The following is a 16422-nucleotide window of genomic DNA, read 5'->3' as shown; positions in this document are numbered from 1 at the left end:
ACACAAACAGATCAACCATGATCTTATTTAATGGCAGAGCAAGCTAGAGGGGCCGAATGGCCTACTCCTGTCCTAATTTGTATGTTCGTATGAATTATCTGAAAAGTAAGAATATGCAGGGCCAGGGGGAGAAGATGGGGAGTGGCACTAGGTCAATTGCTCCTTCAGCGAGCCAGCACAGACATGACGGGCTGAATGGCTGCCTTTTGTGCTGTAACCATTCTATGATCCTAAGTGCAAGTAAATTGCTGATTCACCTGGAACGACTGTTGGAGCTTTGCACAGTGAGAAGGGAGGAGCTAAAAGTGCAGGTGTTGCATCTCCAGTGCTTGCATGAGAAGGTGCTGTGGGTAGGGGAGGGTGTGCAGGGGATGATTGTGTGAACCAGGGTATTGCAAAGGAAATGGTCCCTTCATAAAGCTGAAAGGGGAGGAGAGGATGTATTTGATTGTGGCATAATACGGAGGCTGGTGGGGTGGAAAGTGAGGACAAGGGGAACCCCATTATTGTTCTCGGAGGGAGCAGAAATGCATGAAATGGAACGAATGTGGTCAAGAGCCCTGTCAACCACGATAAAGAGGAATCCTCAGATGAGGAAAACGACATAATGGAAGCGTACCTTTGTACTAGTCAAGGTTTAATTGCTGTGGATGAGGAAAATTTGCATATTGTAAGGTGTTTGTAAATACCTAGTTTCAAATAAATCAGCAAAAAAAATGAAGTGACTTTTTTTATACTTTTGCGATTGATATGATGGACACTCTCAAAACTCGATGTTACACCGAGCACAGTTTGTTTGAAATCTACTTTAGAAAAATAAAAGTGACTCGGCACTTCATATCTATGAATTCTATTATTGATGTATTTACTACTGGTGCTTATAAATGGACAGAGGCCAATATTTACGACACAATCTTCACTCACTGTTCTGTGTCCCTTGAATTCAAGCTCTGAAACTTACTGGAAAAAAATAGGATGAGAAATCTTTTGCATCTCTATTGTCTTCTCACAGCAGGCAAGATTCCAAATCATTCGATCACTTCTTACCGTTTGATATAACAAGCAGTTCCCACTCCATAGAATCAATCGAGAAGGTGACCAAACAGGTGGATGAGGGTAAAGCAGTGGATGTGGTGTATATGGATTTCAGTAAGGCGTTTGATAAGGTTCCCCACGGTAGGCTATTGCAGAAAATACGGAAGTATGGGGTTGAAGGTGATTTCGAGCTTTGGATCAGAAATTGGCTAGCTGAAAGAAGACAGAGGGTGGTGGTTGATGGCAAATGTTCATCCTGGAGTTTAGTTACTAGTGGTGTACCGCAAGGATCTGTTTTGGGGCCACTGCTGTTTGTCATTTTTATAAATGACCTGGAAGAGGGTGTAGAAGGGTGGGTTAGTAAATTTGCGGATGACACGAAGGTCGGTGGAGTTGTGGATAGTGCCGAAGGATGTTGTAGGGTACAGAGGGACATAGATAGGCTGCAGAGCTGGACTGAGAGATGGCAAATGGAGTTTAATGTGGAAAAGTGTGAGGTGATTCACTTTGGAAGGAGTAACAGCAATGCAGAGTACTGGGCTAATGGGAAGATTCTTGGTAGTGTAGATGAACAGAGAGATCTTGGTGTCCAGGTACATAAATCCCTGAAGGTTGCTACCCAGGTTAATAGGGCTGTTAAGAAGGCATATGGTGTGTTAGCTTTTATTAGTAGGGGGATCAAGTTTCGGAGCCACGAGGTCATGCTGCAGCTGTACAAAACTCTGGTGAGACCGCACCTGGAGTATTGCGTGCAGTTCTGGTCACCGCATTATAGGAAGGATGTGGAAGCTTTGGAAAGGGTGCAGAGGAGATTTACTAGGATGTTGCCTGGTATGGAGGGAAGGTCTTACGAGGAAAGGCTGAGGGACTTGAGGTTGTTTTCGTTGGAGAGAAGGAGGAGGAGAGAAAGGATTGGCCCACTAAAGGACAAAGGAGGAATGTTATGCTTGGCCTCAGAGAAAATGGGTGAGATTCTAAACGAGTACTTTGCATCGGTATTCACCGAGGAGAGGGACATGACGGATGTTGAGGTTAGGAACAGATGTTTGATTACTCTAGGTCAAGTCGGCATAAGGAGGGAGGAAGTGTTGGGTATTCTAAAGGGCATTAAGGTGGACAAGTCCCCAGGTCCGGATGGGATCTATCCCAGGTTACTGAGGGAAGCGAGAGAGGAAATAGCTGGGGCCTTAACAGATATCTTTGCAGCATCCTTAAACACGGGTGAGGTCCCGGAGGACTGGAGAATTGCTAATGTTGTCCCCTTGTTTAAGAAGGGTAGCAGGGATAATCCAGGTAATTATAGACCGGTGAGCCTGACGTCAGTGGTAGGGAAGCTGCTGGAGAAGATACTGAGGGATAGGATCTATTCCCATTTGGAAGAAAATGGGCTCATCAGTGATAGGCAACATGGTTTTGTGCAGGGAAGGTCATGTCTTACCAACTTAATAGAATTCTTTTGAGGAAGTGACAAAGTTGATTGATGAGGGAAGGGCTGTTGATGTCATATACATGGACTTCAGTAAGGCGTTTGATAAGGTTCCCCATGGCAGGCTGATGGAGAAAGTGAAGGCGCTTGGGGTCCAGGGTGTACTAGCTAGATGGATAAAGAACTGGCTGGGCAACAGGAGACAGAGAGTAGCAGTAGAAGGGAGTTTCTCAAAATGGAGACGTGTGACCAGTGGTGTTCCACAGGGATCCGTGCTGGGACCACTGTTGTTTGTGATATACATTAATGATTTGGAGGAAAGTATAGGTGGACTGATTAGCAAGTTTGCAGACGACACTAAGATTGGTGGAGTAGCAGATAGTGAAGGGGACTGTCAGAGAATACAGCAGAATATAGATAGATTGGAGAGTTGGGCAGAGAAATGGCAGATGGAGTTCAATCAGGGCAAATGCGAGGTGATGCATTTTGGAAGATCCAATTCAAGAGTGAACTATACAGTAAATGGAAAAGTCCTGGGGAAAATTGATGTCCAGAGAGATTTGGGTGTTCAGGTCCACTGTTCCCTGAAGGTGGCAACGCAGGTAAATAGAGTGGTCAAGAAGGCATACGGCATGCTTTCCTTCATCGGACGGGGCATTGAGTACAAGAGTTGGCAGGTCATGTTACAGTTGTATAGGACTTTGGTTCGGCCACATTTGGAATACTGCGTACAGTTCTGGTCGCCACATTACCAAAAGGATGTAGATGCTTTGGAGAGGGTGCAGAGGAGGTTCACCAGGATGTTGCCTGGTATGGAGGGCACTAGCTATGAAGAGAGGTTGAGTAGATTAGGATTATTTTCATTAGAAAGACGGAGGTTGAGGGGGGACCTGATTGAGGTGTACAAAATCATGAGATGTATAGACAGGGTGGATAGCAAGAGGCTTTTTCCCAGAGTGGGGGTTTCAATTACTAGAGGACACGAGTTCAAAGTGAAAGGGGAAAAGTTTAGGGGGGATATGCGTGGAAAGTTCTTTACGCAGAGGGTGGTGGGCACCTGGAACGCATTGCCAGCGGAGGTGGTAGATGCGGGCACGATGGAGTCTTTTAAGATGTATCTAGACAGATACATGAATGGGCAGGAAGAAAAGAGATACAGAACCTTAGAAAATAGGCGACATGTTTAGAGAGAGGATCTGGATCGGCGCAGGCTTGGAGGGCCGAAGGGCCTGTTCCTGTGCTGTAATTATCTTTGTTCTTTGTTCTTAATAGAGACATATAAGATAATCAGAGGGTTAGATAGGGTGGATAGTGAGAGTCTTTTTCCTCGGATGGTGATGGCAAACACGAGGGGACATAGCTTTAAGTTGAGGGGTGAAAGATGTAGGACAGATGTCAGAGGTAGTTTCTTTACGCAGAGAGTAGTAGGGGCGTGGAACGCCCTGCCTGCAACAGTAGTAGACTCGCCAACTTTAAGGGCATTTAAGTGGTCATTGGATAGACATATGGATGAAAATGGAATAGTGTAGGTCAGATGGTTTCACAGGTCGGCGCAACATCGAGGGCCGAAGGGCCTGTACTGCGCTGTAATGTTCTAAAAAAAAAAGGTCATTCAGCCCAATGTGCCTGTGCTGGCCCTTTGAAAGGGCTATCCAAATCATCCCACTCCCCTGTCCTTTCCCCATGGTCCTGCAGATTCTTCCTTTACAAGCATGTATCCAATTCTCTTTTGAAAGTTACTATTAAATCTGATTCCACTGCCCTTTCAGGCAGTGCATTCTAGATCACAACAACTCACTGTGTCAAACAATTCTCATCTCCCTCTCTGGTTCTTTTGCCAATTATCTTAAATCTGCGGCCCTTGACAGTGGAATGTTTCCTTGATGACTGTATCGGTGCTGTTTTCAGCTCCCACCCTGAACTGGAAAATGTAATCAACTTTGCTTCCAATTTCCACCCATCTCTCATCTTCATATGGTCCATCTCTGACTCTTCCCAGCCCTTTTTTGACTTCTCTGTCTCCATTTTGTGGATAGGCTATCAACCAATATTCACTATAAGCCCACTGACTCCCACAGCTACCTCCACCATTCTATTCTCCCAGTTTCTCTGTCTCTATTGCATCTATTCTGACGAAGGGTCACAGACCTAAAGCGTTAACTCTGTGCTTCTCTCTCCACAGATACTACCAGACCTGCTGAGTATTTCCAGCATTTTCTGTTTTTATTTCAGATTTCCAGCATCTGCAGTATTTTGCTTTTATTTTAGCAATTTACATGTACTTCTCTCAATTTAATTTACTGTATTCGCTGCTCACAATGAAAACTGCTCTACACTAGGAAGACTAAACGCAGATTGGGTGATGGCTTTGTGGAGCACTTCCATTTAGTTTGCAAGCATGACCCCGAATTTTCAGTTGCCTGTCATTTTAATTGTCCAACTTACTGTCACTCTGACCTCTCTGTCCTCGGTCTCCTGTAGTGTTCCAATGAAGCTCCATGTAAGCCCGAGGAACAGCACCTCATCTTTCGACTGGGCACTTTACATCCCTCTGGTCTCAACTTGAGTTCAACAATTTCAGTCGATAATCTCTGCCCCCATTTTGTCTCCTTTTTCTTTGAAGGTTTGGTTTTACTCTCTCGTTTTTCTCTTTTTTTTCTGCTTTTGGACAGCAGCTGTTCCTCATTCTGCTATTCACATCTCCTCTAGACACATCTTTTGTTTCTTCACTTGTTCCATTACCACTCCCTTTGGCCCTGAACCACCAACTCTTTTGTCATTTAATCGTCCTGCCTTCCACTCTAATACAGACCTTCCCTTTTGTATTGCTGAAAATAGAGACATGTTGTCGAAGCTTTTCGTCTTGCACTTATCAGGACAATCCACAAGAAACACCAATGTAAGGGAAAACAACAACTTATACTGCATGAGACATGAATACTGATTGGTTGGCAAGTGAACTCTGATTGGTAGAGGTGTTGCCATGGAGAATGCACCAGTTTACGGTGACTCTATCAATCAGAGTTCACTTGCCAACCAATCAGCATTCACTTCTCATGCAGTATAAGTTGTTGTTTTCCCTTACATTGGTGTTTCTTGTGGATTGTCCTGATAAGTGCAAGACGAAAAGCTTCGACAACACGTCTCTATTTTCAGCAATTCTCAAGTTCTGTATTACCAAACAACTAATTGTATACCTTCTCCTTTGTTCTTTTACCCACTCTCCCTTCATTCACTTTCTTAAAACCTATTACATCTCTAACTTTTCCCAGTTCTGATGAAAGGTCACAGACCTGAAATGTTAACTCCATTTTGCCACAGAGGCTACCTGACTTGCTGAGTAGTTCCAGCATTTTCTGTTTTTATTTCAGGTTTCTAGCCTCTGCAGTATTTTGCTTTTATATTATATGAAAGTTTCACCTCATTTCCTCTATCAAAACCATTCATGATTTTGAACACCTCAATTAAATCTCCTCTTAACCTTCTCTGCTCTCAGGAGAACAATCTCAGCTTCTCCAGTCTCTCCACATTAATTGAAGTCCCTCAACCCTGATACCATTTTGTTAAGTCCCCTCTGCACCCTCTCCAAGGCCTTGACATCCTTCCGGAAGTTGTGTTGCCCAGAATTCAGCACAATACTGCAGCTGAGGCCTGACCAGAGATTTATAAAGGTTTAACAAAGCTTCATTGTCTTTGTACGCTATGCCTCTATAATGCCAAGGATCCTGTATACTTTTTTAAGTCTTTTCACGTTATCCTCCAGCCCCAGGTCACTCTCTGCACCTCCTTTAAAATGGTACCATTTAGTTTATATTGTCTCTCCTCATTCTTCTCACCAAAATGCAGCACTTCATACTCATCTCCATTCAATTGCATGGCCATGTGTCTTCCCATTTCACCAGACTATGTTCTCCTGAAGTCTGCTAATATCCCCATCACTATTTATTACATAACCAAGCTTTGTGCTATCTGCAAACTTTGAAATTATGCCTATACCCAAGTCCAGGTCATTTTATAAATTGCCCTACAATATTTTCAAGTACTTATTCAACTCGCTTTTGTAAGTTACTATTGAACCTGCTTCCAGATTATTCACAATAAAAGTAAAATACTGCAAATGCTGGAAATCTGCAATAAAACCTGTTCTGATGAAGGGTCACTGATCTGAAACATTAACTCTGCTTCTCTCTCCACAGATGCTGCCAGACCTGCTGAGTATTTCCAGCGACTGTTTTTATTTCATTATTCACAATACCCTGCGTAAAAACATCGTCTCCTCCCCTCTGCTTTGCCAATTATGTTTTCAGGAAAGTAACTCCATTTTCACACCAGTTTCAGTCTTTGCACACGGTATTTGTGGGATTTCCTTCTGCCGACACACGGTGGGAGCAGAGTGTGAAAAAATCTCTGAATCATTCAGAAGAGACAGGCAGCTGCTGCACATTTACAGTCACTGGGAAGCTGGAGGGTGGCAAATAACAAAAAAAGCAAACAGGAAACGCACGTTGCAGCTGGGCTGAGAGCTTTTGAAAATATAAATTGAACCCAGTGGGTTGCTTTGTTTTATTTTAAATTGGTTAGGATGTTGGAGGGGAGTGTGGAGGTGATGAAAGAGGGAGTGTTGGAGAAGAGGAGCGAGGGTCTGCTCCAGCTCTGGAAGAAGAAACACTGCGTGCTGACTGGGGAAGGTCTCCTTTTGCTCCGTCCCAAACAATACCGGGAGGAGCAGGAGAGACACCGGGAGAGACTGACTAGGGCCAACAGCAGCAACGGCGGAAAGGAGCTTGGCTTTGGGGATATGAAGACGGTGGACTGCGTGGAGAGAAAGGGAAAGTATGTGTATTTCACGGTGGTGATGGTGGACAAGCGGGAGCTGGACTTTCGGTGCCCCCAGGACACGGGCTGGAATGCCCTCATCACCCTGGGCATGGTGCAGTACAAAAACCGGCGGGCCATGGAAGCGGTGCAGTGCAGCCGGCAGAAGCTGGCACAACGGGGCATTGGCACCGGTACTAATATCCACAACACAGCCTAAATGTGCTGCTGGACACAGTTTGAACAGGTGAGGTCCAGCACATCAACTCATTGGAATCAGGGTTAATCTTTCCCTCCCCATTGTTATCCAGTCTTAGGTTATAGTCAGGACACAGGAACATTCAGCCTGACTCACCTCTGCAGGGGATTTTCAGGGGGTGCAAACAGTGAACTCACTATTGATGAAGCATTAGCATCTGTTACCTGATCCCTGTCGTTTTCAGCTAGAGTTTAATCAACTAAAATTCCACATTTTGTGAAACGAGTAGTTTGTGGTGAGCACTGGTTCCCACCCTCTTGTACAATTTCCACTTGCGCTATTAACGATGCCACAGGGAGGAATTTTACACAGAGCGTGTTGCCAGTGTGTTATAAAGATTGCTTGGTGGGATTTCACCTCCTCATGGGCTGTTGCACTCACCCAGTTACATTTACGCAACTCAAAGTCGGGTTTTGAGTTGAAACCGCTCAAGGATTTTGATCATCCGAAAATTGCAGACCAGCTTTCTAACAGCTCCCCCAATCTACAATAATATCAATTAAATACAATCCGGGGCCGGCATTTACAATCAATAGTTTTGTCAAAGTGTTTACTAATATATAATAACGTTCTAAATTCAGCCTTGAATTTTTTATCGCTGTCACTGTGCATTTCTCCCTCCACCTCCAGAACTAAAGCGATCATGTTAGTCATCTATAAAATACAAATTCTGGTGGCTTTCTGGTGTGTTCTTTGTGAGATATTAGGCTTTACTGTCCCATATATCTATAAAAATATTGCACCTAATACCATTGAGGTCCATTTTTTTAATCTACATATAGACTGGACAATCAGATGGGCAGAGATAGCCTAGATGAGGAGTACATAGAATGTTTTCAGGATAATTTCTTGGAACAGTACGTTCTGGAGCCAACCAGTGAGCAGGCTATACTAGACCTGGTAATGTGCAACAAGATAGGATTAATTAATGACCTCATAGTTAAGGTGCTTCTAGGTAGCAGCAATCATAATATGATTGAATTTTAGTTTGAGGGAGAGAAGAGTGGGTCCAAAACTAGTATTTTAAACTTAAATAAGGGCAATTATGAGGGCATGAGAGCAGAGCTAGCTAAAGTAAACTGTCAAATCAGGTTCAGGGATAGGTCAGTAGAGATGCAGTGGCAGACATTTCATGGGATATTTCAGAATACACAGAATAGATACATTTCAATGAGAGAGAAAAATTCCAAGGGTGGGACCCGCCATCCGTGATTAATTAAAACAGTTAAAGATAGTATCAAACTTAAAGAAAAAGCATATAATTGCGCAAAGATGGGAGGCAGGTCAGAAGATTGGACAGAATATAAAAAACAGCAAAGAATGACGACAAGATTGATGAGGAAAGTAAAATTAGAGTATGAGAGAAAACTAGCTAGAAATATAAAGATAGATAGTAAGAGTTTCTACAGATATTTAAAAGAGTTAACAAAGTGAGCGTTGGTCCAATAGAAAGTGAGTCTGGGGAATTAATGGATAATAAGGAGATGGCAGATGAATTGAACAGATATTTTGCATCGGTCTTCACTATTGAGGATATAAGTAACATCCCAGTATTAGCTGTAAGTCAGGAAATGGAAGGGAGGGAGGATCTCAAGAAAATTACAATCACCAGGGAAGTGGTACTGAACAAATTGTTGGAGCTGCGGGCTGACAAGTCCCCGGGTCCTGATGGACTTCATCCTAGAGTCTTAAAAGAAGTGGCTAGTGAGATAGTTGATGCGTTAGTTTTAATTTTCCAAAATTCCCTGGATTCAGGGAAGGTTCCGTTAGATTGGAAAATAGCAAATGTAACTCTTTTATTCAAAAAGGCAGGAGACAGAAAGCAGGAAACTACAGGCCAGTTAGCTACACATCTGTCTCAGGGAAAATGTTAGAAGCTATTATTAAAGACATTATAGCATTAGAAAAATTGAAGGTAATCAGGCAGAGTCAACATGGCTTTGTAAAAGGGAAATCATGTTTAACCAATTTATTGGAGTTCTTTGAGGGAGTTACATGTGCTGTGGATGAAGGGGAACCGGTGGATGTATTGTACTTAGATTTCCAGAAGGCATTTGATAAGGTGCCACATCAAAGGTAATTGCGGAAAATAAAAGCTCATGGTGTAGGGGGTGATATATTGGCATGGATAGAAGATTGGTTAGCTAACAGGAAACCGAGAGTAGGCATAAATGGGTCATATTCTCATTAGCAAGATGTAACGAGTGGTGTGCCACAGGGAGCTGTGCTGGGGCCTCAACTTTTTACAATCTTTATAAATGACTTAGATGAAGGGACCGAAGGTATGGTTGTTAAATTTGCTGATGACACAAAGATAGGTTGGAAAGTAGGTTGTGAAGAGGACATAAGGAGGCTACAAAGGGATATAACATCTGACGATAACCTTCTATTAGCTTTCTTAATTATGTGCTGTACCTGCATACTAATCTTTTGCGATTCATGCAGTAGGACACCCAGATACCACTGCATCTCAGAGCTCTGCAATCTCTCTCCATTTTGATAATATGCTTCTTTTTATTCCTCCTGCCAAAATGGACAATTTCACATTTTCCACATTATTCTCCATTTGCCAGGTCTTTGCCCACTCACTTAACCTAATATATCCCTTTGTAGCCTCCTTATGTCCTCTTCACAACTTACTTCCTTACCTATCTTTGTGTCATCAGCAAATTTAGCAACCATACCTTCGATCCCTTCATCCAAATCATTTATATATATATTGTAAAAAGTTGAGGCCCCAGCACTGATCCCTGTAGCACACCACTCAGTTCAGCTTGCCAACCAGAAAATAACCCATTTATGCCTACTCTATTCCATTTAGCTGGGGAACCAACACTGGTTCAATGAAGAGTGCAGGAGGGCATGCCAGGAGCAGCACCAGGCATACCTCAAAATGAGGTGTCAACCTGGTGAAGCTACAACACAAGACTATCTGCGTGCCAAACTGCATAAGCAGCATGTGATAGACAGAGCTAAGCAATCCCATAACCAACGGATCAGATCTAAGCTCTGCAGTCCTGCCACATCCAGCTGTGAATGGTGGTGGACAATTAAACAACTACCTGGAGGAGGTGGCTCCACAAATATCCCCATCCTCAATAATGGGGGAGCCCAGCACATCAGTGCGAAATATAAGGCTAAAGCATTTGCAACAATCTTCAGCCAGAAGTACCGAGTTGATGATTCATCTCGGCCTCCTCCTGAAGTCCCCAGCATCACTGATGCCAGACTTCATCCAATTTGATTCAGTCCACGTGATATCAAGAAACGAGTGCAGGCACTGGATACAGCAAAGGCTATGGGCCCTGACAATATTCCGGCAATAGTACTGAAGACCTGTGCTCCAGAACTTGCTGCGCCCCCAGCCAAGCTGTTCCAGTACAGCTCCAACACTGGCATCTACCCGACAATGTGGCAAATTGCCCAGGTATGTCCTGTACATAAAAAGCAGGATTAATCCAACCCGGTCAATTACCACCCTATCAGTCTACTCTCTATCATCAATAAAGTGATGGAAGGTGTCAGCAACAGTGTCATCAAGCAGCACTTGCTTAGCAATAACCTGCTCAGTTTGGGTTCCGCCAGGGCCACTCAGCTCCTGACCTCATTACAGCCTTGGTTCAAACATGGACAAAAGAGCTGAACTCGAGGTGAGGTGAGAGGGACTGCCCTTGACATCAAGGCAGCATTTGACCGAGTATGGTATCAAGGGGCCCTAGCAAAAGGGAAGTCAGTGGGAATCAGGGGGAAATCTCTCCAATGGTTGGAGTTATACTTAGTGCAAAGGAAGATGGTTGTGGTTGTTGGAGGTCAATCATCTGAGCTCCAGGACATCACTGCAGGAGTTCCTCAGGATAGTGTCCTCGGCCCAACCATCTACAGCTGCTTCATCAATGACCTTTCTTCATCATATGGTCAGAAGTGGGGATGTTCGCTGATGATTGCACAATGTTCAGCACCATTCGTGACTCCTCAGATACTGAAGCAGTCCGTGTAGAAATGCAGCAAGACCTGGACAATATCCAGGCTTGGGATGATAAATGGCAAGTAACATTCGCGCCACACAAGTGCCAGGCAATGACCATCTCCAACAAGACAGTATCTAACCATCTCCCCTTGACATTCAATGGCATTACCATCGCTGAATCCCCCACTATCAACATCCTGGGGGTCAGCATTGACCAGAAACTGAACTGGAGTAGCCATATAAATAACGTGGCTACAAGAGCAGGTCAGAGGCTAGGAATCCTGCGGTGAGTAACTCACCTCATGACTCTCTAAAGCCTGTCCACCATCTACAAGGTACAAGTTAGGAATGTGATGGAATACTCTCCACTTGCCTGGATGGGTGCAGCTCCAACAACACTCAAGAAGCTCGATACCATCCAGGACAAAGCAGCCCACTTGATTAGAACCCCATCCACAAACATTCACTCCGTCCACCACCAACGCACAGTGGCAGCAGTGTGTACCATCTACAAGATGCACTGCAGCAATGCACCAAGGCTCCTTCGACAGCACCTTCCAAACCCGCGACCTCTACCAACTAGAAGGACAAGGGCAGCAAATGCATGGGAACACCACCACCTGCAAGTTCCCCTCCAAGTCACACACCATCCTGACTTGGAACTATATCGCCGTTCCGTCACTGTCACTGGGTCAAAATCCTGGAACTACCTAACAGCACTGTGGGTGTACCTGCACTACATGGACTGCAGTGGTTCAAGAAGGCAGCTCACCACCACCTTCTCAAGGGCAATTGGTTTTGGGCAATAAATGCAGGCCTTGCCAGTGATGCCCACATCCCATGAATGAATTTTAAAAAAAAGGGAATTGGATAAATACTTGGAAAGAGCGGGGAAGTGGGATTAACTGGACAGCTCTTTAAAAGAGCTGGCATAAACACAATGGGCCAAATGGCCTTGTCCTGTGCTGTAATGTTCTATGACTTCTAACTGACCTGCAGACCCACTGAGAAAAATCAACCACAGATTAATGTGGTGTTAGGACCAGGTGATCAACGTGTGTCGGGGTCTCTTGCTGTCTTTACCTGGTCTTACTGCAACAGGGTTTAACTTTAAACACGTTGTGTTTTGAGTGCTCCTTTTTGTGAATCCGTGTTCACAGTTTCCAATGATAAGGCAAAGAACTGAGCACAAACAGGCTTTCATTGGTTTAAAGTAGAAAGAGGAAATTTATTAAAACCTTAAACTTAAACTCTAATACGGTTCATGCCTACGGATATACGATACGCTCACGTTAGCATGCACACGCGATATAAACATGCAGATAGGAATAGAAAAGAGCAGAATAAAAGATAATTAGAATAGTTTGAGGCAATATCTTGTAACTGTTTCTTGAGCTCACTGTAGTCCTTGATTGAAGATGTGGTCTTGTGATTCGTTGAGGCCCAGTAATCTTCTTAAAACTTTGTTCATGTGGCAAATCCTTCTCTCGTTGAGTTTCACGTGTCTTCAATGGTTTCAGTTCCTTGAGAGATGAACAGACAGGCAGGCAGGAGATGTTCTTGCTTCAGTTCCAGGAGCACGTGGCGTTCTGTCTCAAATCCCTTTGTTTGGGAGTTCAAATTCAGAAAAAATCCCAGGTTGCCCAGCAGGCTAGTCATGTGACTAGCTCCTCATAGAGTTATCCAGCACAGAAACAGGCCCTTCGGCCCATCAGTCTGTACCGGCCGTCAAACACCTAAATCCCATTTTTAGCACTTGGCCTGTAGCCTTGTATTTTTTTTTAGTTTCGTTTTTTTTTTAGTTTAGAGATACAGCACTGAAACAGGCCCTTCGGCCCACCGAGTCTGTGCCGACCATCAACCCCCCATTTTATACTAATCCTACACTAATCCCATATTCCTACCACATCCCCACCTGTCCCTATATATTTCCCTACCACCTACCTATACTAGGGGCAATTTATAATGGCCAATTTACCTGTCAACCTGCAAGTCTTTGGCATGTGGGAGGAAACTGGAGCACCCGGAGGAAACCCACGCAGACACAGGGAGAACGTGCAAACTCCACACAGGCAGTACCAGAATTGAACCCGGGTCGCTGGAGCTGTGAGGCTGCGGTGCTAACCACTGCGCCACTGTGCCGCAGTGGTGTTTCAAGTGCTCATCTAAATACTTCTTAAATGTTGTGAGGGTTCCTGCCTCTACCACCTCTTCAAGCAGTGCGTTCCAGATTCCAACCACCCTCTGGGTGAAAATTCTTTTCCTCACGTCATCTCTAAATCTCCTGACCCTTAAGTTTGAGGTGCGAGGGGCAAAGTTTAGAGGGGATGTGCGAGGCAAGTTCTTTACACAGAGGGTGGTGAGTGCCTGGAACTTGCTGCCAGGGGAGGTGATGGAAACAGGTACGATATCGACGTTTAAGAGGCATCTTGACAAATACATGAATAGGATGGGAATAGAGGGATACGGTCCCTGGAAGTGCAGAAGGTTTTAGTTTAGGCAGGCATCAAGATTGGTGCAGACTTGGAGGGCCAAATGGCCTGTTCCTGTGCTGTACTGTTCTTTGTTCTTAAATCTATGCCCCTGGTTATTGACCCCTCCGCTAAGGGAAAAAGTTTCTTCCTATCTATCCTATTGATGCCCCTCATAATTTTGTATACCTCATTCAGGTCCCCCCTCAGCCGTCTCTGTTCTAAGGAAAACAACCCTCACCTATCCAGTCTCTCTTCAGAGCTGAAATACTCCAGCCCAGGCAACATCCTGGTGAATCTCCTCTGCACCCTCTCCAGTGCAATCACATCCTTCCTATAGTGTGGTGACCAGAACTGTACACAGTACTCCAGCAGTGGCCTAACTAGCATTTTATACAGCTCCATCATAACCTCCCTGCTCTTATATTCTCTGCCTCGGCTAATAAAGACAAGTATCCCATATGCCTTCCTAACCCTCTTATCTACCTGTGCTGCTGCCTTCAGTGATCTATGGACAAGTACACCAAGATCCCTCTGACCTTCTGTACTTCCTAGGGTCCTACCATCCATTGTATATTCCCTTGCCTTGTTGGTCCTCCCAAAATGCATCTCCTCACACGTCTCAGGATTAAATTCCATTTGCTACTGCTCCGCCCATCTTACCAGCCCATCTATATTGTCCTGTAATTTAAGGCTTTCCTCTTCACTATTTATGACACCAATTTTCATGTCATCTGGGAACTTACTGATCATACCTCCTATATTCACGTCTAAATCATTAATGTACACTACAAACAGCAAGGGTTCCAGCTCCAATCCCTGTGGTACACCACTGGTCACAGGCTTCCACTCGCAAAATCAACCCTCGACCGTCACCCTCTGCCTCCTGCCACTAAGCCAATTTTGGATTTTGGATCCAATTTGCCCTGGATCCCATGGGCTCTTACCTTCTTAACCAATCTCCCATGCAGGACCTTATCAAAAGCCTTACTGAAGTCCATGTAGACTACATCAACTGCCTTACCCTCATCTACACATCTAGTCACCTCCTCAAAAAATTCAATCAAGTTTGTTAGACATGATCTCCCCCTGACAAAGCCATGCTGACTATCCCTGATTAATCCCTGCCTCTCCAAGTGGAGATTAATCCTGTCTCTCAGAATTTTTTCCAATAGTTTCCCTACCACTGATGTTGGAATCACCGGCCTGTAATTACCTGGTTTATCCCTGCTACCCTTCTTGAATAATGGTACCACATTCGCTGTCTTCCAGTCCTCTGGTACCTCTCTTGTGGCCAGAGAGGATTTGAAAATTTGAGTCAGAGCCCCTGCAATCACCTCCCTTGCCTCACATAACAGCCTGGGATACATCTCATCTGGGCCTAGGGATTTATCCACTTTTAAGCTTGCTAAAACAGCTAATACTTCCTCCCTTTCAATGCTAACATGTTCAAATATATCACAGTCCCTCTCCCTGATCTCTACACCTACATCGTCCTTCTCCATAGTACACACAGATGAAAAGTAATCATTTAAAACCTCACCTATGTCCTCCGGCTCCACACACAAATTGCCACTTTGGTCCCCAATGGGCCTACCCTGGTTATCCTCTTACCCTTATATACTTATAAAACGCCTTGGGATTTTCCTTTATCTTGTCTGCCAGTGTTTTTTCATGTCCCCTCTTTGCTCTCCTAATTACTTTAAGTACCCCCTACACTTTCGATACTCTTCTAGGACCTCCACTGTTTTCAGCGCTTTGAACCTGCCATAAGCCTCCTTTTTGTTCCTTATCCAATCTTCTTTATCCCTTAACATCCAGGGTTCCCTGGGCCTGTTAGTCCTACCCTTCACCTTAACGGGAACATGTTGGCTCTGAACTCTCACTATTTCCTCTTTGAATGACTCCCACTGGTCTGATGTAGACTTTCCTACATGTAGCTGCTCCCAGTCCATTTTGGCCAGATCCTGTTTTATCATATTGAAAATCGGCCTTCCCCCAATTCAGTACCTTTATTTATGGTCTCTTTTTGTCCTTTTCCATAACTATGGAGTTATGGTTATGATCACTATCCCCGAAATGCCCCCCACTGACACTTCTACTACTTGTCCGGCTTCATTCCCTAGGATTAGGTCCAGTACTGCCCCTTCTCTTGTCGGACTTTCTACGTTCCGGCTCAAAAAGCTCTCCTGTACGCACTTTATGCCCCCTTTAAGCTTTTTGCACTAAGACTATCCCAGTTAATATTGGGGAAGTTGAAATCCCTTATTATTATTACCCTGTTATTTTTTCACCTCTCTGAGATTTGCCTACATATCTGCTCCTCTATCTCTTCCTGACTGTTTGGAGGTTTGTAGTACACTCCCAGCCAAGTGACTGCCCCCTTTTTTTAAGTTCTACCCATATGGCTTCATTTGAGGAGCCTTCTAAGATATCATCCCTCCTTACT

The 16422-nt window shown here is 44.4% G+C and overlaps 1 protein-coding gene across 1 annotated transcript; it reads left to right on the top strand.

Annotated features, from left to right (window-relative positions):
• Positions 1 to 7043: 7043 nt before the first annotated feature.
• Positions 7044 to 7496, top strand: LOC137379771 (pleckstrin homology-like domain family A member 1). The gene has a single exon (XM_068051128.1). The coding sequence runs from the start codon at positions 7044 to 7046 to the stop codon at positions 7494 to 7496; it is 453 nt and encodes a 150-aa protein (XP_067907229.1).
• Positions 7497 to 16422: the final 8926 nt, after the last annotated feature.

Source organism: Heterodontus francisci, chromosome 18 (assembly GCF_036365525.1).
Source record: "Heterodontus francisci isolate sHetFra1 chromosome 18, sHetFra1.hap1, whole genome shotgun sequence".
In the NCBI taxonomy this organism is placed as follows: Eukaryota; Metazoa; Chordata; class Chondrichthyes; order Heterodontiformes; family Heterodontidae; genus Heterodontus; species Heterodontus francisci.
Note: the sequence above shows the minus strand (reverse complement) of the source record. Positions and strands in the feature narration are given on the sequence as shown.

Coding starts and splice junctions, on each gene's coding strand:
- LOC137379771 (XM_068051128.1), top strand. CDS start 7,044: ATGTTGGAGGGGAGTGTGGAGGTGATGAAAGAGGGAGTGTTGGAGAAG.